The sequence below is a fragment of the Argentina silus genome (genome assembly GCF_951799395.1).
Source record: "Argentina silus genome assembly, chromosome: 17".
Classification (NCBI taxonomy): Eukaryota; Metazoa; Chordata; class Actinopteri; order Argentiniformes; family Argentinidae; genus Argentina; species Argentina silus.
Genome location: NC_139671.1, coordinates 11,123,250 through 11,147,918, shown reverse-complemented (window position 1 = coordinate 11,147,918; position 24,669 = coordinate 11,123,250). Strand labels below are relative to the sequence as shown.

The 24,669-nt window shown below is 46.8% G+C and overlaps 3 protein-coding genes across 4 annotated transcripts in view; 2 read left to right on the top strand and 1 right to left on the bottom strand.

The window, feature by feature from the left end:
- Positions 1–212: 212 nt before the first annotated feature.
- kif3ca (kinesin family member 3Ca) lies at positions 213–10,793 on the bottom strand (the record flags this gene model as incomplete). 2 transcript variants are annotated; one of them, XM_083689488.1, is made up of 8 exons in its annotated part: positions 213–1,503; positions 1,820–1,974; positions 2,146–2,254; positions 2,517–2,639; positions 2,782–2,900; positions 3,679–3,801; positions 3,902–4,003; positions 9,396–10,793. In XM_083689488.1, 8 exons carry the CDS (start codon positions 10,791–10,793, stop codon positions 1,416–1,418), a joined length of 2,217 nt encoding a protein of 738 aa, XP_083545614.1. In that variant the 3' UTR covers positions 213–1,415. The 2 variants fall into 2 exon arrangements, with proteins under 2 accessions (XP_083545614.1, XP_083545613.1); XM_083689487.1 differs by having other exon boundaries at positions 2,523–2,639.
- A 3,544-nt stretch (positions 10,794–14,337) lies between these two features.
- rab10 (RAB10, member RAS oncogene family) lies at positions 14,338–20,779 on the top strand. The gene is made up of 6 exons (XM_083689212.1): positions 14,338–14,996; positions 18,204–18,264; positions 18,475–18,613; positions 18,932–19,021; positions 19,374–19,475; positions 19,614–20,779. The coding sequence occupies exons 1-6, from the start codon at positions 14,870–14,872 to the stop codon at positions 19,698–19,700; spliced, it is 606 nt and encodes a 201-aa protein (XP_083545338.1). The 5' UTR covers positions 14,338–14,869; the 3' UTR covers positions 19,701–20,779.
- Positions 20,780–21,964: 1,185 nt separating this feature from the next.
- The window catches only part of gareml (GRB2 associated, regulator of MAPK1-like), a gene marked incomplete at its 5' end in the record, with an annotated part of 6,679 nt that continues 3,974 nt past the window's right edge, over positions 21,965–24,669 (top strand). Inside the window, 2 exons of the mRNA XM_083688898.1 lie at positions 21,965–22,067; positions 23,550–23,690. Of these exons, the coding sequence (XP_083545024.1) occupies positions 21,965–22,067; positions 23,550–23,690 (244 nt within the window). The remainder of the gene's footprint in view (positions 22,068–23,549; positions 23,691–24,669) is intronic.

Genomic DNA, 24,669 nt, shown 5'->3' with positions numbered 1-24,669 from the left:
GCGAGAGCAGAGCGTAGTACACACTGTACAGAGAAAACCCCTACCCCTCCCCCTCCTAGCCCGTTGCCATGGAAACAGGCTCATGTCCCACCTCCTCAGACTTCCTGATTCCAACATTCAAACCCCCCTCCCCGCATCACCATCCATGCTCTACCGCCCCCCCCCAACCCCACCATACCATCCCCCTCCCTCCACTCTTCCACACACACACACACACACACACACACAGTTTATACAGTATATTACAACTTAAGTCCTATATCTGTGATGCAGAACCCAGAGCTCAGCAGACTGACAGCAAACAGACAGGAGCAGTGGAGAGGCTAGGTTCCTCACAAACTTGGAGCCATTCTAGGACCGTAGAATGACAATGCATAGAACACCCATTTACCACTCAAAGCCATGTTCTGTTGGGATTGTCCCAGCGGCCCTCTGGGGTGTCGTAGCATATTGGAATGTGAGATGACCGCTGGGTCATTTAAGTGGTGGCTGATTGTTCCAGTCTCTGGCTACCTGGCACGGGCGACCTGCTGTAGTCTGAGCTCCCGAATCAATAATGCAGTGATAGATTACTCCTGCCTGAACCCTCTTTCTCCTCTTAACCTCTCCTCTGTAATGAACATAAAACCATAAACCCTACACCGCAAACGTCTTGCACGGTCCAACCGTAGGGCCAGACGTGTGTATGAAGCAGGATCCGAGGTAGGATGGGTCATTGACTCTCAAGGTCGGCTCTCCTGCAGTGTACTAGGGTAGGATATTAGTTTCAGAGACAAACATACTTTGTAAAAGGTGCTGTACAAATAAACTATAACTGTTTGATTGGTTGACTGGTTGATATGGGGGCAGGGTGTGAACAGTATATATTTACATTGATGAGTTCTTACAGTAGTTTCAGGAGTGTGTGTGTAACACAGTAACAAACACACCTCTACAGAGCAGCTTTACTCACACAATACAACACACACAGACAGACACACACACACACACACACAGTACAGAGTCCCTCCCCAGCAAGGGTAAATAAAGGTCAGAGGTTGACTCGAGGCTCCTGTCCTCTCCACTGAGAACTCCCAGCAGGCCAAGGGAGGCATGCAGGGAAGGAGGAGAGGGAGATGGAGGGATTCTGTGTCCTTCCTCAGTCTAGAACAGTCTGGGTAGTTGAGTCTTTGCATCAGAACAGATAAAGCAGGTAGTTTAGACAGTTTCTGAGGTTCAAATGTTTGTCCCTGTGCCTCAGTCTGGCTCTTCCCATGGCAGTAACCTTCAACCAATCATGATGCAGCATGGGTGTGTCCCATCCTCCTCACTGAGAAGTTATTGGATCATTCCAGATACTCTCAGACACACACATAGAAAAGAGAATAAGCGAGAGAGAGAGAGAGAGAGAAGGATGGAGAGAGAGAGGCTGCTCTTCACTGGGCCGTGGTGGGTGTGGTTGTTGGGCGAGTTGCCAGGGAAACGGAGGAAGAGGAGGAAGTGATGGCTCGCGGGGCCTGACACCTGCACACAAGAATAGGATATGACATCACATACTGCACATGTAAACTGTGTCCCAACAACTCTTACAGTACATTACAGGAGCAGGTTAATAGCATCAGCCAATAGCACTGGGATTAGAGACAGATGAGCCAATAGGAGATAAACCTGGATATTAGGGACACCTTAAGAGGGTGTGGCTAATCCTGGTCTAATCCTGTTTGAAACTCCAGATTCACTCATCAGACTATTCCTCACCAGTCAGAGCTGTGTATAGTATAGGGTAGTCTGGTTTAGTTGAATCTGGTTTAGGTGAGTTTTAGGTGTGGTTTAGTCTCACCAGGAGCGTGACTTTCGGACACGTGCAGCTCTCTCCCTATAGGGGGAGTTGTCCATGGAGGGGCTATAGTTAGGCTCCGCCTCGCTTGGCAGGTGGTCCAATGGGGCAGTGGTGGGAGGCGTCATGTCCAACTCCAGGAACATGATGTTCTCAGCCTACACATACGCACACGCACGCGCACGCGCACACACACACGCACACAAAGGAGGAAGCAGAGCATTCACAATGGGATTATGTAATATTGTCAGAACATATTCACTCTCCACACACACACACACACACACACACACACACACACACACACACACACACACACACACGCCTACCCTGTATCTGGAGTGGGCTCCCATCGCTATGGCAACCCTGGCATACTGACTGATTGGTCGTTTGTATCCAACTGCAGAGGCTGGTCTCTTCTTCATTTGAGAGAATTTACTGAGAGAGAGAGAGAGAGAGAGAGAAAATTCTTCAACTGGACTCATGCCTTCTGGGCTGTATCACTTCCAATGCCCCTTTAAAAATAAAATGTGTGGTGTGTGTACTCATCTAGCACAATTGAAATATGGAAATGTTTTTGCCTGCTCAAACCAGATCCAAAAGTATCTCACTTTTTCCACCCTGTGCCAAACACCTATGATGAGCCACACACATACACACATACACACACACACACACACACACACACACACACACACACACACACCTCTCGGCAGGTACGAGGGGCTGGAACTTCCATTGGTCCTCCTCAGAGTCAAAGAGCAGCCTGTTCATGATCTTATTCTTCTCTTCAGGAGGGATGAAGTTCTCTATGATCAGATACCTGTAGACACACACACACACACACACACACTTGTGAGTTGTGACATGAGAACAATGTGTCAGTTTGTGTGTGTGTGTGTGTGTGTGTGTGTGTGTGTGTGTGTGTGTGACTTACTGGTGAGATAGATGTCTGTGTTACTTACTTGAATTTGAGTTCTCTGGTGAGCTCGTTCTGGGTCTGCTCCAGCTCCTGTCTGCTCCTCACATGTTCATCATTCACATCCTTAATCTCTGCCTTTACAGACTGCAACTTAGCATAGAGCTAAAGAGAGAGAGAGGAGAGAGAGAGAGAGAGAGAGAGAGAGAGAGAGAGACCGATGTCACCTGGCACAGTCATACAGGGGGAGGGGATGGTCTCCAGACCTTAGCTCGGTTGCCAATAGTAACGGCACCGGAGACACTCGTGCCCAGAGGAGTGGCCAGCCAATGAGAATCAGTCTCCCTGGCAACCCTCCTTCCCTCCCTGCCTCTCTCTCTCTCTCTCTTTCCCTCAGAAGCATTCCTCCCTTATAGGTCCCCATGCTGTGGAAGTGGGGTGGCACACAAGCCAGGTTAGGGGTCAGGGGTCATCTCAAGGTCAGTAGTCACATGTTTTCATTCGCAAACACAGTTTGGGTTAGTCCTGGAGAGTCAGACCTGGAGTGGGAAAGGAGTTAGAGGGGTTGGGGCAAGGACAGGAGGTACAGTTGGAGGGTTGGTGCAGGGGTTTCGGAGGTAGTTTGGGGCTGGATCGGAAGGAAGTTGGGGGAGTTAGCAAGGAGTAGCCTGAGAGGCAGCAAGAGTGTTCCACCCAGCCAGAGGACAACCCAGGATGAGCTAGTTAGCGATAGCATGGAGTGCTAGTGGGGATAGCCTGGGCGAGATAGGGATGGGAGGACAAACCTTCAGGTACTGATTTAAAATGTGTGTCCACAGTGTGTGTCCATGGCAGGGGGTCATTAGGATCCATGTCAGGGGTTCAGGGGATAAAGAGGGAAGACTGGCATTAGGACAGGGGATTGCAGCGTGTGTGTGTGTGTGTGTGTGTGTCTGCATCTCACCTTCTTGAGTTTCTTGGTCTTGGCCTCCACCTCATGTTGAAGAGAGGAGAAGGTCTCTCTCAGCTCCCCAGTCTCCTCATCCTGAACCAACATCTGCTGCTGAATCTCCCTCTCACTGCGTGTCTAGGCACACACACACACAAGTTGAAGTGTTTTTTCTTATTCTACTTCAAGCCTGAAGTAATCAAATCACGCACACACGTGCACCCTCACTAAAACCCACCTGCTCAGCGATCTCCTGTCGTCTGATTTCTAACATCTTCTGCTGTTCGTTGGTGTGGTCCATGATGTTCTTCCCCCCAACCAGCAGCTTACTCTCCATCGCCTAACAAACAGAGCAAACAACGTCAGCCTCCGACACACAGACACACTGCACGCACGCACGCACGCACGCACACAGTCTTATTGAGGTTTGAAGGAGACAGGCCAGGAGAGTCTGACCAAGCTCAGAAGAGAGACTCACTCCTGGTATTTCCCTGTTTCTGTCAATTGGTGTTTTGGCTCAGTAGTAACATTAGGGACACACAGAATCCGGCAAGCTGTCCGCATTCCAGTAGACATAATCTCTGTCGGCGGTATTTCGACAGTACTAAGCAGAGATTCAGAAGTTGAGTGGGTTTGGGGTGCTCTGCCCTTCCATTCACGCCAAAAATCCGGGTTTGAATGAGAGCTAACCATGTTGCGAGGCTACAAGTGCTGGACATTGGCTTGTTGGTTAGCGCTAGAATGTCACAAAGACGCTTTGAAATCAACTTTTCCGCTGAGCACTGTGAGGGAATTCACCCACAATTATATAAGTGGAATGCTTGCGGCAGGCTACTCGGGCAGCAGCTGAAGTGCAGCGGTGCAGAAAAGTTGATGTAGCGGACTGCATGCAGACGCAGCTAGTTTAGCATTGCAGTGACATCACCCTCCCTGAGCCCTTGGTAATACAGCGGTTATGACACAGTCTTACGGAGTGTGGGATATTGTGGCCGTCATTGAATCCCAGAGCAAGTTGGCACATGTTAAGCCCTCCGTATGAAATGTGTGTGTGTGTCTTATTGCTTATGGCTGGGTCACAGCATCTCTGGAGTTGCCCTGGAGATTACGGGTTGGAGGTCTCAGTGATGTAATCTGTTTCGGAGTGGATTTTGGAATTATACACATTCACACACGTAAACTCTCACACGGTGCCCTGTTCTGATCTGATCTGCCCCTGGCTGACTGTTGTCCTCAGGGTAGACAGGCTGAGAGAAGGGGAGAGAGAGGGAAGGAGGAGGAGGAGGAGTTCAGAGATTTTCTAAGAGGGTCACATTCCACTCCCAGAATACGGCACAAGAAGCTGTGTGTTTATGTGTGTACGTCTGTGTCTTATACGTCTTTCTCTTATCCCCCCACTTGAAAGCTATCTGGCATTCTGATCACGAGACACGAGAGATAAAAGTACATAAATGTACACACACACACACACACACACACACACACACACACACACACACACTACAGTAATGCCCTTATGAAGAGCGGGGATGTGCGTTCTAAAATATGCGTCAGGTCTTTACTGAAAGGCTCTTTGTTTTGTGCTGCCTTTGTGTGCGAATGTGTGTGTGTGTAATGTGTGTGCATGTGTGCCCTTTGTGTTCTGCCACAGTGCTTCAGCGTCATTAAAGGGCTGATTCATCAGAGGCTTTTCTCTGTCAGACACACACACACACTCTGACTGTCTGACTGCTCTATTTGTGCTATGGCCTGTTACTGTAACTGCCCAACAGACCGACCTGTAGTGTATCATAGCTTGGAAGTATATTACCCTGTGAGTGTATTACCAGTCTAGTTTACCAACTGTCTAACATGTGAGCATCTACTGTTTACATGTAAAATAGCATGTGAAAGTGGAGAGAGAGAGAGATTTCTGACATGTGAAATATAGTAGCATGTGATTCATCCATGATCCATTGTGATCGGGCCCTTCTCGGAATCAGGAGTCGTCGATTAACAGTGATGTCATGCTATCCTCTAAAGGGGAGCAAGCCTCAGATCACACACACACACACACACACACACACACACACACACACAGACAGACAGACAGACAGAGGAAACCATAGATTTAATGATCTGCAGAAGAAGGGAGGGGGTTACTGTATATTGACATCATTACAAACCTCTCTTGTTCCTTAACTCTCCCATCATCCCCTTCTCTCCTGTCTCTCTTTCTCTCTCTCCTCTATGTTTTCCTCTGTCTCTATGCCTCTGTGGCTCAGCAATCAGACACAAAGCAGTCTTTGTGTGTTGCTGAAAGTGTGTGTGTGTGTGTGTGTGTGTGTTCCAGTTGTTTATGTAGATGTACGTATTCACATCTCCTCTTACTGTGGGAGTTAGTGAAGGTAAACACACTTACTGTAGGGAGCGTTGAGCAGAGCTCAGCCTGCTGGGAACTACTCTATAAATACATCTGAGGGAGAAAATCAGGACGGTGTGTGTGTGTGTGTGTGTGTGTGTGTGTGTGTGTGTGAGTGAGAGAGAGAGAAGGGGAGGGACTTTCATGGCTCTCATCTTCATGACTCAGATCTGTTTTGCAAAGCCCCTGGCCTGGTAGTCTCGTAACACATGATCCAACCCCTTACCACCTCCAGCCTCAACCCCATCCCATTAACATTCACCAAAATCACTTTCTATAGAGCAGAGAGAGAGAGAGGACGGAGGTCTATAATGTGTTCTATAATGCAGGTTCTGCTTTCTCCACTGCCCCTCAGACGGAAGAGTCAATAGATGTACATATCCAGCGCACGCACACACACACACATGCCAAAACGCACACGCAGACGCACACACACACACTTCATCAATATTTCAGCAGTGCAGCTCTGCATGCTGAGAGATGGAGAAGAGTCTCTGTCTGCTCATCAGCCCTCCAGACTGATACACAAAATACCTCTCCTCTCCCCTCCCCTCCTCTCCTCTCCTCAGTCTCTCCTCTCCTCTGTCTCTCCATTTATTTCCCTCTTGTTCCTCTCCCATTCTCTAATTAGACAGGAAAGCAGCTATATAAACAGGAAACAGGACGATACGTGTGATACTGCTTACAAGAGTGTGTGTGTGCATGTGTGTGTGTGTGTGTGTGTGTGTGTGTGTATGTATTTTAGTGTGACTGGCTCTTTGCATGCCCTCTGTGTGTAAGGCTGTGATAAGTTTCCTGTGAGACAACGGCCATTGTTGTAGACTCTGTGACGTGATTGGATGAAATCCATCTGGCAGGAAGTACACATCTTTACTCACAGGAACCAGTGAGGGGGGAACGGAGGAGAGGGATAAATACCCCTCTGTGTCTCAGAAAGAGATTTCTAAGCGTGAGCCCTCAGAGGGACAAAAAGAGAAGAAGAAAGAAAGAGTTGGGTTCTGACCCAAAAAGGGTTCTAAGAATAGTCGTCTACAGGGACAGACTTAGCATCCTCACACCCTGTGAACATGCAGCTCAGCACAAACCTCACAGCAACACCACACCGTAACAGAACCACAACATGAACACAACCTCGTTGCAAAACATGACCTCACACAGCCCCATCGTAACACGACACTAACACAACGACAGCCTCGTCGCAACACAACCGTAACACAACCACAACCGTAACACAGATCCATATCACCAGGGGTGCCCCATCCAGCCAAGAGACCTTTCTACCTATCACCACCCGCAGCTTCTGACAAGGCCTGAATGTGTGTGTGTGTGTGTGTGTGTGTGTGTGTGTGTGTGTGTTTAACTGTATGATGGCTCATTCTTCTAGCCATTTTCAGTGCCCCTCTCACTCTACCCTCTCTGCCTAGCAACCTGACTCGACATTGGTTTGCTGCATAGGGAGAAAAATGCAGTCAGAAAGCCAAGGGTTATGATTGGCTGGCTGGCTGGCTGGCTCCAGCCTGCACGAATCAGAGGAAACATGGTCTGGGGTCTCATAGACCTGACTCACTGAGCACTGAAAACACTGTTTATACACAGTCCTCACAACCACTAATACACACCTAATACACAACTAAACACAACCATACCATCTCAACACACACAAATGTCTCATCAGTAGCACCTCTATGTATACAACAGCAAGTGCGTAGAGAGACATTTCCAGCCCTGAGAAACAGAGAGATTAAAGTAGGAACTGTTTTTTCTCAAAACATCAAACCCAGAGTTGGGTTAACCCTCCTTCCAGAGCCCTGTCGCTCTTGTTTGAAGTGCATCATCACAGACACGTACTATACCACTGTATAAAGCATTAATCACTCACACAGGCTCAGAGACTGAGAAGCTTTGAAGAATAAATTACTGGGACTAACATTGAACCACCTTCCCATGAAAACAGAAGGTATCTATGAAACTCCTTTTTGTGGCATCTCTTTTGAGGCTTCCTTACAATACTTTGCCCGAGGCCTGACGCCTCATATTAGCTCCCAGAGTTAATGCCTACTGCTGAGGCTTTGTCTCAGTGACGCAAGGCAGTCCTAAGTCATGCAGATAACTATGGTTCTAGTAACTATGGTATCTATTCTCTAACATTAGCGGTAGCTGGGTTAGGCTGCAGTCATTTTGCACAGTAGAGTTATAGACAACAAGACCAAACCAGGGCAAGTCATTAAGCAGCTCTCCAACAACTCCCTCTGATGTCCAGTGTGCTTGCTTGTGTGTGTGTGTGTGTGTGTGTGTGTGTGTGTGTGTGTGTGTGTAAATAGGGCACAGTAAGCGGCATCAGTTACAGGCTGAACATTCATGCCAGTGACAGCTAGGTCTAGGTCTGTGTCACTCACATAAACATGTACAAATACATTGAATAGAGTGTTGTGTACACACACACACACACACACACACACACACATCAAAGATGAGGCGCCGCGTGATGATTTCACACAGGAAGTATGAGCTAAGGGAGAGAGCAATTTACCCTTCCCTCGGGATGGACAGCAGGATCCGGTATGTCTTCTCCCCCTCTCCCTCCTCCCCCCATCATTACCTCTCTCATGTCTATGTTGAGTATGGATGGAGGGCAGATCATTGGTGGCTGAATGATGGCTATTGAAGAGGAACAGTCAGAGAAGGGCCTGAACCATCGACTGCTGCAGCTGTGGGGTGACCCACCTCCTTAAGGGTCACACCTCTTGGCAGAAGCTGTATTTATACTCACATACAGGGAGGCTACAATAGTCTGTTTTTGTGTCTAAAACCAGTCAATTTATCTAGTCCTCTCTCTCTCTCTCTCTCTCTCTCTCTCTCTCTCTCTCTCTCTCTCTCTCTCTCTCTCTCTCTCTCTCTCTCTCTCTCTCTCTCTCTCTCTCTCTCTCTCTCTCTCTCTCTCTCTCTCTCTCTCTCACACACACACACACACACACACACACACACACACACACACACACACACACACTGTTCTAATTAGGTATAAAGTGGTTAGTTTTGCTGTAATGCCCATAATCTCCAGATCAGTAGATTTACACACATCTAATCTCATAGACTGTCCTTAACCTAACTCACTGGATTATATAGACTAAACACCCCCTCACCCACTGACAGTGTGTGTGTGTGTGTGTGTGTGTGTGTGTGTGTGTGTGTGTGTGTGTGTGTGTGTGTGTGTGTGTGTGTGAGAGTGAGTGAGTGAGTGAGTGAGAAAGAGCCTGGATCACTTGACCACTTCCAAATTAAAAGTTTGATTTGCCTCATACATCCTCCCCCTGTTCCAGACCCACCCCCTTACCTTGTACTTGGCAGTGAGCTGCTCAGTGGCCTCTTGCTCCTTCCTCAGATCCCCCATCATCCTCTCCTTCTCTCCCAGAAGCTTCTGCTTCTCCTCGGCCAATAGGGAGTGGTCCTCTCTGATGGCTTCCTTCTCCAACTCCAGACGCTCCTCCTGCTGCTTCACATACTCCCTTGCCTCCTTCTCCACCTCCTCTCCCTCCTCCTCATCCTCCTCTCCATCCCAGTCTCTCTCCTCTCCTTCGTCTTTCCTCTGTTTACCCCGCCCCTTCCTGTGGTTGAGTTGGGCCCTCAGGCGTGCGATCTCTGTCTGAAACTCCCTGAGCAGTGCGTCTTTGGGGTCCTCGTTGACCCTCGGCTGATTCTGGATGTTTTTAGCGCGGTTAGCGTAGCGTAGCGTCGTAAGCGTCTCCTCGTAGTGCTGCGGGGCGGGGCCTAGAGTGGCCACCATGACGGTCCTGGCGTTGCCGCCCAACGAGTCCTGCAGCAGACGGGTCAGTTTGGAGTCCCGGTATGGCACATGGCTGCTCCGTCCGTCCGCCAGAGCCGAGATCACGTTACCGAGCGCAGAGAGAGATAGGTTGATCTTTGCCGCTTCTTTCAAGCGTTCTCCGCGAACGCCTGTTTTCGCCTGTCGCTCGCTGCCTGCCAGGTCCACTAGGTTCAGTCTTCCGACCCGGATGTGTTTACGACCATCTGGGCCCGGCTGGCTGCACTCTACCGTGATCAGGAACAGAGAATGTGAGCGAGACGAGTGTTCGTTCATGTCGGTCGCCCCGACCGATCGCGCCTGGTTTCCGACGTTCATCACCTCCTCTATCTCCTTCACACTCTTACACACGCATGACGTCAGATCACGCACATACACCCCGCTCTCCGGGCTCTCCCTTAGCTCCAGGGCACGAGCGTTAGCGTGGCTGGGATCTAGTAGATCCCGGACCTCTTCGCGGTATATCTCCAGGTAGGAGGCCCGTACCAGGTACTGTCTATCTGATTGGGAGCGGGAGATGTGTGTGAATACGTGATCAAAAGCGTTGGGAATCACACCTCGCTTCTCCGGGTCTAACCACGCCCCCTGCATGGTGAACGTCTTTCCCGTGCCTGTCTGTCCATAGGCAAATATCGTTCCATTAAAGCCCTCAAGCACCGAGTCAATCAGCGGGCGAACAGTCTCGTCATACAGGTCGCGCTGCTTGGAACTCCCATCGTAAACCGCGTCAAACGTGAAGGTCTTTCGTGGCTCACCAGGTGGCGCGCGCGGGTTCCGTAGGACCACCTGGCCTAGACGCACGTCCATCTCCACTATGCCTCCTCCCGAACCCCCCACCTCCTCTTTTCGGTTTAACGGGCGGCAGCGAACCACCACCTTCACCGACTCACTGCTCTTACATTTCGACATATTTAAGTCTATACCTCTCTCTTTGTAAACAGTAATAATTCTAAATCAACACTATTAACGCGGGCAGAGAATCATCAATTAGCCTGAATAGCCTAATCATTGGCTCTCGCTGCTCCTATTTTAACTACACATCACTAGACACATCATTAGAAGACATCTGTCAGGTAATAATGTCGAGTAGCAGCGGCCTTATGACAATAACGCTTACGGGTCTAATTGTCATTAATTAGCCTGCCTAAAGATAAAGAGAGAAATAATCACGAGCTCTCACGCGCCAGGGTGACGGTTCTGCTGCGTTCCCGGTGCATGTCCGTCGGTGGAGATTCAGTAAGCCAACAAAAGACAGCCCCGTTATCACTCCATTCGATAAAAACACAATTAAACGGTTTTACCGGAATCTTCCTTGATGTATAGTCTCCTCTGTATCCCTTGCATCGAAGGGTTGTCTACGCCCTGCAGGACCGAGCCCGTATAGGCTATTAAAGGCGCTCTTACTATAGCGGAGATGCGCTTCGCGCAAGATGTGCTGTGCTACTGAGAGAGCTTCAGCCACACACACACACACACATACACACACACACACACACACACACGCGCGCGCGCGCAGGCCTATTACCTCATTCATTCAACCACACCCCACATCACTGCGGAACGCAACACAGAACCATGGGAGATGGAGTTGGTATCTGTCTGCCTTGCCGACATCGGACTGTAATAAAGGCAGACTGAGTCAAACAAACTGTAAAATAGCCTACAAGAGATTCCGTAAAAAAATGCAAATGTGCTTAGCCTATACTTTATAGGGAGAAGGGAGTTTACTAAAATACAAATTAACATGATTTGAAGGCTACCTTGGTTAATTCAACAATACAGTGGATATTTCCCTAGATACATGACAGTGATATGTTGTTTTGTTATTATCACTATAGGGCCATTATGAAAGATATATCTTAAACACTTTCTGAATCCAATGTCGAGCTTTAGATATTTGGAAAGACATTTTTTTCATCTTTTTATACTGTTGGCATAAAGGCATCCACTTTTGAATTTGTATGTTTTGATATCATAACATCAAAATGCAGAAGTGGCTCACAGGACAATAAAGTGACTTCTAAGCCTAAGCCAAGAGAACTATCCAAAAGTTGTATTGGTAAATCGACCACAGCCAAGGTAAGCTATAGGCCTACGCAGGAAATCAAGTTAATTTCTATTTTGAGTAAACTATCTCTTTAAAAGGGGAATAATTAGGCTATATATAATATTCAGTGAACAGTGGATAGTCTAAAAGGCTGATTGATTTGCCAATGGAATTGAGTAGGCTGCATAAGAGTGTATGTAGGTCTACAGTAGGTCTACATGCTAAATACGTTTTATTTATTTTTTTTGTTCAGCGTTATTCATGAGGCCCATTCCTAAATGTAACATTTGCGATCTAATGTGAAACAACATTACCACCTGCTGGTGTAGCCTATGAATCAATTCCACTATAATGACTGATCTCCTGCGGTTTAACACTGAGACCAGGAGAGGGCAGCAGACTCTGGTGTCTGAACGAGGGGAGGTAGTTGATAGTTCTTTATCTATCCGTCTGTCCGTCCGTCCGTCTGTCTGTCTGTCAAATCTGCCCTTCATAAGATAATATTTTGATTGGAATAATGTATGTATGTAGGTATTTGTATACACAGAGTTTGTGCAGTATGGAAAATTAACTGTTTAGTTACCCTTGGTGGGAATAGAACACTAGCCTCCCTCTAGATGTGAATTATACCACTGGACAAGCCATGCTTACCAGTTTATACACTATAGTGTTAGTGTTGCTATGAGAAAGAGTGTTGTTGTTGAAATGTTTGTTAAAGCAACAAGACATATTTTGTGTGTGTGTGTGTCTCATGTCTGTACTTGGCAGGAGAGAACTGGGGCATACTCTACATTCCAGAAGTGTCTGAGTGTGTCAGCGAGTCAAAGCCACACTGAGAGTGGACAGGTGGACACACATTTTGAATACTTTTTAATTGGGTGTACAGTAAAGCATTTCAAAGAACCTAAAATATAGCAAAGGTCATACAGATGCTGGACTTCTGGAAACAAAAAGTACTATGCATAAGAGCTGACAGAGCAAGATCTTGCGAAGCTGTTCTTCTTTGGGATGCCAGCAGCAGATTTCTAACATCTTCTGCTGTTCGTTGGTGTGGTCCATGATGTTCTTCCCCCCAACCAGCAGCTACCTCTCCATAGCCTAACAAACAGAGCACACAACTTCAGCCTCAGAGAGACAAAAACACGCGCACACACACACACACACACACACACACACACACACACACACACACACACAGAGGGAGCTAGGATCCCTCTTCCTCTTGTTCTTTACTTAAATAAAACACTGGTCTGAGAGGAATTAATAGGTTCAAGCTATTGGGCAGGTCAAGTTGTTTGCTCTGAGCATTTCATTCACCCATTCATCATGAGTGTTGGAAGTTAGATGTTAATTGTAGCTGTAAGCATCAGCACAGCTCTCTATTTCACATACAGATGTGCAACTCCCATGAGTCATAAACACACCTTGCCCAAACAATTAAACAGAGTTCAATGCACACTCTCTCTCTCTCTCTCTCTCACACACACACACACACACACACACACACACACACACACACACACACACACACACACACACACACACACACACACACACACCACACCACACCCACTTAGAGCTGAATCTGGTGACTCAATGGGAGAAACATTTGTGCTCAATCTAGAGTTCTCTCCAGAGACTGCAGGGAGAGAGAGCATGCCACTAAAAGAAACACAACTGCACACACACACACACACACACACACACACACACACACACACACACACACACCAGATTTCCACAGTGGGTCACCTCTCACTCTTTTTTAACACTGACACGCCAGCTTCCTTCACGGTCAGTCAGCCATCTCTGGTCAATGTAATGAGTACAGTAGGAACAAATTAAACATAGGCCTGATTATGCTTTTCCTCCTCCTTCTGTGTTTAGAAGAGGGGTAGTACCAATGATATATATGAACAATAAATATATATATATATATGGGTAGTACAGGTAATGGTCTAAGAGGATATAGTGTACAATAGTAAGCTACGGGAAACGCCCGCGACGTGCACATGAGTAGTTATGACATCACCCAGTTTGTTTGACTCACAGCTGGGATCGTCACCGCGTCAAATAACCAACCTCTGGCCAACTAGCTAAACACAAAACAGTTCCTGGCCTGGGCCAGTAGAGAAACTAGGCGCCATTTTGGATCTAAATGTAACATTTCCAGAGGTAAAATTGTGGGAGAGTCCGAGCCGACATGTCTTGAATAGTCATGCAGTTACATTTGCCCTTTCTACATGTCAAAGTAAGAAACGCCTTTTTACCCCTTGACGGTTGACAATCTAACAAATCAAAAATTGATACAGATTTGAAAAGCAGTGACATTAGCCAATCGTCAAGTGAGAATTTGACAGAATGGGCGGGGAAGAGGCGTGTCTTCAAATCTAGGGTGTCGCCGTGGTGGCTCCATTCGAAGGCGACGGCGGTCGTCTGTTTCGACTTCTTATCGTTGAGAAAACAAATAACTGTGATAAGGTCGTTAATTTAACACACTTTCACTCTCCAAAATTGTAATTCTTCCCGATCGCGATTCTAGAGATTGTTGGAATGACGGGGTATGCCAAGAATTTAAATTAGCTCGCTGGTAGTTTGAAGAAAGAGTAAGTCGGGTAGAGGGGAGCCATTTTGTCCCGACTGTGTGGGAGAAAGAAAGAGTGGAAAAGGGGAATCACACGGGAGGAAATTTCATTTTTACTTTCTGTTCAAATGCAGTAAAAGAAACGGTTCTGCTTTGGAAATAACATTACTCATTGGATACGGTTCTGACACGCTATCTGGGCGTTATTTTAGCTCACTCGCCTGCTAGATAGCTATCATCATAGCCAAATTACAGATATTCAGCGGGATTCGTCTGGTTGGATAACGGGCTGGCTCTAGACCTGCGCTAGATTGTTTTTTTTCTCTTTGTCCGGTGAACACAACTTGTTATTCAATGGCGAAGAAGACGTACGACTTGCTGTTCAAGCTGCTTCTGATCGGGGACTCGGGCGTGGGGAAGACGTGCGTGCTGTTCCGCTTCTCTGACGACGCCTTCAACACAACCTTCATCTCCACCATAGGTGAGCGGCCCCACGACTGGGTTTGGGTTTATCAACAATACATTCTTTGCCTTTGGGTTTGACAGCTTTTACGATTTCAAATATGAATTCAAAGCTCATATGCAATATCTGAATCTGGTAACATGCTAACGTTAGCCAGCTTACTTGCTAAAAAGGAGGCCCACTGGCACTTCACAAGTTTTCTGAACTCATGTGATTGTCTTTGTTTGCATTCTCTTCAAGTGACACTTGTCAGCTCGTGACTTCTATCATCACCTTTCCTAGCTAAGCAGTCTGCTTGACATGACAAATAACTAACGCGCAACCACCTCGCTAGCTAATTACATTTATTCCGTTGTTAGTTAGCTAGCATAGCTGTCCCGTCCCCCGAAGACCTGGCTAACTTGGCACGTTTACGTTATGATTTACTGCTCTGGCTAGCTTGTTAGCTAAATCCTGACATTGAGGCTTGTAATTGACCTGTACTATTTTGATCCATATAGTGCAAATATAACCGGTTATGTGTGAATGGAAGTGGTGTCAATCCAGAAGGGCCCAGCTACCATAGTACTACTAGCCTACATTGCTTCGATTTAAATTGGAGCCAACAGTTTGGTCGCTATATACGACATGGATCAGTTTGTTCACATTTGTCGAGGATAAAATGTATACTGTAAGCTGGCTGTCAATGATATATTTATTTTTGTTCGCAGGCGAGGGGAAATTGTCTTTACATTGCTCAATAAAAATCATAAACAATTCATCATGGTGGCGTCATTGCCTCTCTTCCCCATGTACTGTGCGCATGCGCTCGTCATGCTCACTTGAGTCAAGTGATTGTCAAACAAATACCATGACCGAATTTCTGCGTTACGTGACAAACATGAGACAAATGTATTCCTATGTTTTGAAAATAAGTTAAATGGACTTTAACCCCACTTTTTGTTATGAACAAGGCTCACTTGTACAGCGTATGTCTCCTGACAAAATGTGCAACCATTTAAAATCCCCATTGAAGTAGCCCATCCTGAGCGGGTAGGCTAGAAATGCATGAGAGACCAGTAGTGTCTATGGATTGATTCTTGGTTGTTCTTAGTGCTTTCACTACTAATGTAGTTATCTGTTGATCATGAAGGGCCAGGCAATCATCAAGCTATGGCATACACACTATCATAAAGACCTGCTGACGTACAGAACTGACTTAGGAGCACAGGCTAGTTCCTGTCAGTCATATGTGTTACAATGAACCCGTCCTCCGATTTCTGCCTCCACTGGCATGCGTTGGTATGTATGCACTGTGTGTGTGTGTGTGTACACTGCATGTAGGCCAGGCTGCTGTATTTAGACTGAAGCGCCCCACTTAACTTTGAGAGTAGAGTGAGTGTGTATGTGTTTAGAGACAATGCTATGCTGAGTGTGTATTTGTCTATAGAGACAGTGTTTTGTGTGTGTTTGTATCGGTATTGTAGGAAACGTGACTAGTTGTGTCACCTAAGTCCACTGTGAGCAGTGAATCTAAGCATTCAGACCGGTGTATTTGACCAGTAAAGCCCTCTGCCTGTGGATGCTGAGAGCTGAAGGCAGACATGGTGGGGTTAGGGTTAGGGTTAATATGTTTTTTAGGGCCGAGGACATTGTGTAATAGCTTTTTGGCTTCAGGGTTAGAGAAATGATAGGCACTGCCCAAACAGCTCTGAGCTCTGGTCTTGTTGAGTTATACATTGGGAAAGTGATGATGACTTTGTTTTACTACTTCCAGTTCTATTGTCCCATCCTGGAACCAGCGTTTTCTCATTTTCATGAGTTGTTTTCTATGAAATTGGTTTAATTGTAACTGTTGTTTGTTGCACGGGCACTGCACTACTATAAGTAGTCAAAAGAAAATAATGTCCAGTCCTGGGTCATAATATGACAGGTAAAATCACAGAGGTAGCCTCTACTCCAGATTGCTTTAGAAAAAGCTTCCACTACACAAACTGACGGGACTGTCATTATGTCGAAAGAAAAATTCCTAATGATACTGAAAGTAATTGTTAACACAAGGTGATGTTACAGTTTTGCTTCCTGTACAGCAGTTTACCTAAAAAAAAAAACAGGAAAGAAATGACTGTGTATGTCAATAAAGAGAGTGTGTGTATGTGTGTGCACAGTGTAATAGGAGTGTGTTGCCCCTGTCTCTGACGCAGCACCCATACCTTTGGAGACACGCAGCTGCTTCTCAAAATACCTCACCGGAAACCCCCTCTCATCCTCACTCTCTCTACCCCCTCTCTGGCTCGCTTTCCTGTCCCCACTACCAAATTAACTAGCCTTTTAATATAATAATAATCCTATATGCCATTTAGTAGACGCTTTTATCCAAAGCAACATACAGTACAATGAGTGTGTATTGTTTGTTATGGTCCCGGCAGGGTTTCACTAACACGTCAAACATGGAACTATGCATATTCGGTTTGAGTTTTGCATTAGGATATTGTTCACCACAAAAGAAGCACATTTCTACATCAAAACTATGGGAAAAGTTTGAGCTGGGTTTTTGCTTTCTTTCCAACCTCTCTGTTTGTCTCTCTGGGGTATGTGTAGGGAGTATAGTGAGTCACACTTTTGGCAGGCAGTTCCTTCATTATTCTGTAAAACAGCCCCACCTAAAGCACAGCTGCTCACATCCACACTAACCAGGACCACAACATCTGACCAGAACCTCTGTCTTGCCTTAGTCAACCCCGCTGACAGTTAAAGGTCCCATTCTCATTGGACGCAGCTCATTCGTTATCCAGATGATACAGCACTAGCTAACACCAGGAAATAGCCTTAGTTAACCTCTTGCTACTTCAATATATCTAGAATTAGCCATTGCAAGCTTCATATACAGCGGTGGCTAAACTCCTGTAGGAGCCTAAGTCATTGTGTTATTGTGAAGCATTAGCTAAGGTCTCAGCTCTGCTCTGAACATGATTCTGCAGAAACAGGAAGACAAGAGATAATGTTATTGACTCTCCCACAAAAACAGTAGTCTCTCTCTCTGCCTCTCTCTCTCTCTCTCTCTCTCTCTGCCTCTCGCTCTCTCTGCCCATGTCAATGGTGTCACTGTTGCGTCTGTATCAACAGGACATTTAACATCAGCTGGGATGACTATCACCACGAGTGCAGAGCAACAGCAAGCGTGTGAGGTTCACGTTGGGCCTGTTGTTAATCTTAATGTGCGCTTTCTCTCTTTTTGTTTTACAGGAATAGACTTCAAGATCAAAACTGTTGAATTACAGGGAAAGAAGATCAAACTACAGATATGGTGAGTGACTGCTGTCTGTATGAAGGAAACCATGACGCAGACGTGTCGCCCATGCCAAAGTTTCCCCAGACACAACAGAATGTCACGATTTTTATGTTGTCAAGTCTGTGTGTCAATTGATGTATCTGTCAGGGACGTGGCTTGGCTCGAGGTGGATTTACACCGTCACCTCTAATGTGTGTGTGTGTGTGTGTGTGTGTGCGTGCGCAGGGACACAGCTGGCCAGGAGAGGTTCCACACCATCACCACCTCCTACTACAGAGGCGCCATGGGCATCATGCTGGTCTACGACATCACCAACGCCAAGAGCTTTGAAAACATCAGCAAGTGGCTCCGCAACATCGATGAGGTGAGAGACACACAAACACAGATCGGATCATCTGCCAAACGGTTCGAATGCCACAATTTCAATCACTATTTTAGTACTCTGGTGTCTATTCGAATATGTGCCCATCCTGAATCATCACTATCATCCACTGGTGGCATTGGTACTTGGTACATAAACACTGATGGAAATGAGTCCCCTGATTGCTGTCTAGAACAGTTGCCTACAACTGGGGAGTACTATTCTGTGTCTTACCCCCTTAGGCCTGAATTCATTGGTGATTTAACTGAAGTGTTGATGTTAATTGATGTTAATTGTGACTGTGTGATTTCTGCTTTTCAGCATGCAAATGAGGACGTGGAGAGAATGCTGCTAGGCAACAAGTGTGACATGGAAGACAAGAGGGTTGTACCAAAAGCCAAGGGGGAGCAGGTAAGATGGTGCCGTCCCCTTTAGCGACTCAATGAGTTGCGCAATCAAGCCCTTGATAAGTGGAATGAGGTGTGGGTGTAGTGCTGGGCTGGGCTGGAACTAATGCCTGCACTCCCTGTTGCTCTCTAGGTCCAGGAGGGAAGAACACTGATCTTAATGTGGCTCAATCTTATCTGCTGATGCAACATGCAACAGCAGAATAGAGAATCTGCTTACTCACTCACTCTGCTTCCAGTGTGTCAGACACCTGACCCCTTGCCTCACACAGGAGACCTGCGGCCCACCTTATTTTTGGTCTGAAACCCCCCCCCCCTTTCCCCTCTCCTCATCTGTCTCCCTCTCTTTCTTTCAGATCGCAAGGGAGCATGGCATTAGGTTTTTTGAGACGAGTGCAAAGGCCAATATCAGCATCGAGAAGGCTTTCCTCACGTTAGCGGAAGACATCCTCAGAAAGGTGTGTGTGTGTGTGTGTGTGTGTGTGTGTGTGTGTGTGTGTGTGTGTGTGTGTGTGTAGTATGCGTGTGTGTGTGTGTGTGTGTGTAGTATGCATTTACTGTGTGTTTTAAATGGTATGTGTGTATATCTCTTTCAGACACCTGTAAAAGAACCCAACAGTGAAAATGTGGACATCAGCAGTGGAGGAGGAGTCACAGGGTGGAAGAGCAAGTGCTGCAGTTGAACAACTCACTGCTGTCCGGGACACACACGCACACTAACACACGCGCACACACAGATACACACACACACACACACACAAAGACACGCACGCACACACACACACACACACACACTCTCTCTAACGGCTAACCCTAACACTCTTGCCCTCAAACCTGTTCTCTCATAAGTTTTCTTGCACACTGATCTCTCTCTCTCTCTCTCTCTCTCTATCTATCTATCTATCTATCTATCTATCTATTTTTCTCTCCCTCTGTTTCTCTCTCGCTCTCCCCCCATCTGGAAATATACCACTTCACTCGTCTAATCTCCCCCCTCTCACGTTCTTCCACTCTCCACTGCTTACTGATGATCATTTTTATTTCAGATAAAAAGAGAAATCATGTCATGTTTCTTGTCATGTATTTTAAAGGTTGCAAAAGAGAGTAAAAAGTGAAGCTCACATTTTTAATCTTTCCTTTGCCTGAGCTCACCTGGTCAACCCCAACACTCATCATCGGTCAAAGGAAAAAAGTAAAAGTAAAAAAAAAAAAAAAAGAAAGAAAAAAAAAGACAAATGTAGGATTAACATTTTGTACACTAGTGGGGTTTCTGTTGTCTAACCGTATTTGGTCATTTGCGATTTGTAACCAAGTGACGGAGGTGTGGCCAGCTCCTTTTGTAGGTGGGGTTTATTTTGTCCTGTGCCTTATATGGAAGACAGGGGCGGGGCTTTGGGTGGGCGGAGCCACATCCACCCAATGAAATTACAATTTAATATTCAGTTCTGGCTCCTCCCTGTGAAGCGGAACAGAAGCAGAAACGTTTGAATTTTCTCCTCCAGCCAAGAGAACGGCATTATAACGTCTGGTTTATTGTTGTTTTATTTTCTCTGTATGATTTATTTTACATTTTGATTTCTTTTCTTTTTTTGGGTTATTTTTTTCCTGCATGCAGATTTCTTTGGGTTGGAAGCGTTTCTGTAGCGTTTCTGTAACGTTGTGTAACGTTTGCCACTGGGTAACTGTGGGCGGGAGGTTGAAAGTTCTCTTTGGAAATTCAAAAAATTTTGCAGATCCATTAAAAATAAGCTTGTTTAAGTTACACTTTTGTCTTCACTGCTGTCTTATTTTTTTGTTTGTCATGTTGTGTGCGTGTGAGGGGACGACGACAATGTAAGTGTTCTCAGACCCATCCAGCAGAGGGAACTGTGAGCGATTGCAATGCACCTTAATGTGGCAGTGTATCATTTAGAATCCTCTGGTGGCTATTGAGTGTATAGCAGGTTCTTGCCTTCCTGATGCCAAATTCCAAACCCATTCGTCCCTCCTCTCCCGCTGAATTCCTAAGTTTAAAAACCCTAGCTGCTAATCCTGTGGCACTGAGGATCTGAGAGGATTGGGTTGGGGTGCACCTGGCAATATTTAACCCAGTTAATCAGAGGGCAATGGAGCTCTATTTACCCATTCCCCTCAGGTATGACCCTACATGAATGCCTAGAATCAATGTAGAATTCAAAAGCCTCCTCTCCCCTCACTCTTCCGGCAGCACTAGATAAAACGGGCTGGATAGGTCTCACCATCACACTCCTGAGTCATCTCACCCATCCGCACACACACAGTGTCCTCCCCACTCAGACTAATTCCCTATTTCCTGACTGATTTTATTTGGTTATTGGCACAGAGGGTGCCTGAGTTCATGGACTCAACTTGAATTCAGTTTACCTATATGCTTAGGCCTATGGGTTTTAGTTATGGGGAAAAGTAGTTTATTTGCCCCTCCAAGTTCAACAAGTCCGATCTGACATGATTTATGAAAACTGCATTATAACACCACCTCATGAACTATGGCCTACACAATTTCAGAAGAGGAGATGTGAGGAGGGATAGAGGTGATTGAATGAGGGGAAAACAAAGCTATTTGGGCTGAATTCCAAAATACTACGGTATTTCACCGATCTTGTTCAAATCACAGTGGTTGATCAGAAAACAGTCCCGGTACTTTTCGGAGCTACGGGGTTGAAACGCTGATTCGCTGCTTGCAGGAGGGAGGCAACCTCGCTTCAAAGCGTCTCCGGTTGAACGGTTGAACGAGCGAGCGCGAGACAGGAGGTGTCCGGATTTCACAGGGACAGAGGGCTCTCGTTCCCCCCGCCCACGCCGTGCTTGCGTGCACTCTATCTCTATCTCAAACATGGCGAGATTCTCTGCGCAAACCGCACCGACCCGGACTCCACCGTCACCCGCCGCCACCGGTAGCGCGTGTCCGTGCCCGGTATGACCCGGGAGAATGGAGAAGTCGTCGGCGGAGGTCGCGTGGAGCCCGGTGGCACTGCCGTTAGACGCGGTGGTCAGCAAGTTCCGGCTGCCCGCGCTGGTCCGACTCGCCCACGGTAAGGATTAGTCAACTACCGGAGATATCATCAAAGCGCTTTCACACAGATCCATCCCTGTATTAGCCCTCTTCTCGTCATCCATCTGTCTATCCTTCGTACTTCTCCGTTATTGCGCACAGGTTAATGGGTTAAACCGCCCTCTCGGTAAAGCCACTCTCGCCCTATGTAACGGATAGCCTAACCACGCTCAAACACATCACAAGGAGATCTCCAAGTTTCTCATCATTATCGTTTAACGATGCTAAAGTTAAACGGAACTAGTTAAGAATGTATCTTCTCCCATACTAGATTTCCAGAGCGTATTGGCCTCTTGGATATAATTCGTATGTGCCGTGGCAGAGTTATTTAGGCGACAAAGTGTCTGTTGTGTCGCTAAAGTGCTGCTCGCGCTTTTCATATGTAAATGATGTAATCTGCCGGTGAGTGTTCTGAATACTAACGAGCAAGGCGAGGAAACGTCCAAGTTTCCAACATTCTCACCGGACAAAAGCGCGCACCCTGTCCTTTAAACCGAAAACACGCTTCTCCTTCTCGCGCACTAATTTACGCAGAGTTGAGCCAGAGCAGGGATATTGATGCGTGAAACTGGCCACACACTCTGTGTGCGTGCGTGTATTATTTGTGTTGGAAAGTGAGTAGGCAGCACAAATGGGTGTTTATTAACATGACTGTTGACCCCCACAGTGGACTGTTTGCTCAGGCTGCCCACGCGCTCAATGTTTGTGGTTATTTATTTACCGTTGTAGATGTGTTGATGGGGTACCTGTAGTTTGTAGTCAAAGGATGGCTAGAAAAAAAAGGTTCTGTTGTGTGTGCGTGTGTGTCCACTTCCTATATACACCCCTCCATCCGGCGACCTATTCTCCATCCCTCTAGAGTGTACACCTCTGCAACCCCTCTATCCATCTACCATCCCGCTGTACCTCTACTGTCTGTCTAGCCTCCCACTGGTTAGCTCACAGAGGGGGGAGCTGTGTGTGTGTGTGTGTGTGTGTGTGTGTGTGTGTGTGTGTGTGTGTGTGTGTGTGAGAGAGACTCTGAATTGTGTCATTTTGCTCTCAGCAGAAATCAATACTGTGCGACATGTTGGCTTTAGGAAAACTAGAAAAAGGCCACTCAGTGTGTGTGTGTGTGTGTGTGTGTGTGTGTGTGGGCGGGCGGGTGTGCGGGCTGTAATTTGGGGTTGCCAGGCAGAGGAGCACATGGGAGCAGTTGAAGGTGGCACATTAGCACAGATGGGGGTAATTACACACTCCCAAGAGACACTGATGAGGGTGTGTGTTTGTTTGTGTGTGTGTGCGTGTGTGTTGGGTTGAATAATATTACTATCATCAATTTGTCATGTGGTCACTGCTTGTCACAAGTATTATCAGGTATTGGTCACCAGTCACTTTGATTGCCAAATAAGCATCTATTAGAGGATTGTTACACCTGTCGTCTGGGGACCATTGTGTGTGTGTGTGTGTGTGTGTGTTGTAGGTGAGTGTGTAGAAGGCCTATCAGAGGAGGACGTTGTGTTGTTACACTCCTGTCGTCAATGGACCACTGTGACGGCCCACAGCTTAGAGGAGGGACACTACGTCATTGGACCCAAGATAGACATCCCACTGCAGTATCAGGGTGAGTGTACACACACACACACACACACACACACACACACACACACACACACACACGTGTACACACACATCCACACACACACACACATCCACATCAAAGATGAGGCGCCGCGTGATGATTTCACACAGGAAGTATGAGCTAAGGGAGAGAGCAATTTACCCTTCCCTCGGGATGGACAGCAGGATCCGGTATGTCTTCTCCCCCTCTCCCTCCTCCCCCCATCATTACCTCTCTCATGTCTATGTTGAGTATGGATGAAGGGCAGATCATTGGTGGCTGAATGATGGCTATTGAAGAGGAACAGTCAGAGAAGGGCCTGAACCATCGACTGCTGCAGCTGTGGGGTGACCCACCTCCTTAAGGGTCACACCTCTTGGCAGAAGCTGTATTTATACTCACATACAGGGAGGCTACAATAGTCTGTTTTTGTGTCTAAAACCAGTCAACTTATCTAGTCCTCCCTCTCTCTCCCTCTCTCTCTCTCTCTCTCTCTCTTTCTCTTTCTTTCTCTCCCTCTGTTTTGGAGAGGGGGCGTGTTGAAAGCAATGCTGGTATTGTTTGGGGTAGAAGCTGCTTATCCTAGGACTTCTGTCACTGATTTAGAGTCTTCAGCTGATGACTCGGAAGGGAGGTGTTGAGAGAGAGGAGGGGGGTAGGTTGTTATTCTGCCCTTTCTCTTAGACAAAGACTCTCCCTGAATTTGAACACACACACACACACACACACACACACACACACACACACACACACACACACACACACTTGGAATTCTGCTGCACAGAGTCCAGATCCGGAATTCTTGGATTAGGGAGAGAGGGGGAGAGAGTGTGAAAGACTTATGCACAGTGAGAGAGAGAGTTGTGTGTGAGTGTCTCCATGGTGATGTGTCTCTGCTCAGCGTGAGAATTGAGGTTCTTTAATGGTTGCCATGCCAACCCTGTAGGCAGCTGATTGGCTGAGAGAGAGGGGGTCAGAGGTC

Excerpts from the sequence above, each read along its gene's own strand:
- rab10 (XM_083689212.1), top strand. The coding sequence starts at position 14,870 with ATGGCGAAGAAGACGTACGACTTGCTGTTCAAGCTGCTTCTGATCGGG. Across the intron at positions 14,997-18,203 it reads AACCTTCATCTCCACCATAG|GAATAGACTTCAAGATCAAA; the intron begins GTGAGCGGCCCC and ends TTTGTTTTACAG. Across the intron at positions 19,476-19,613 it reads CGGAAGACATCCTCAGAAAG|ACACCTGTAAAAGAACCCAA; the intron begins GTGTGTGTGTGT and ends TATCTCTTTCAG.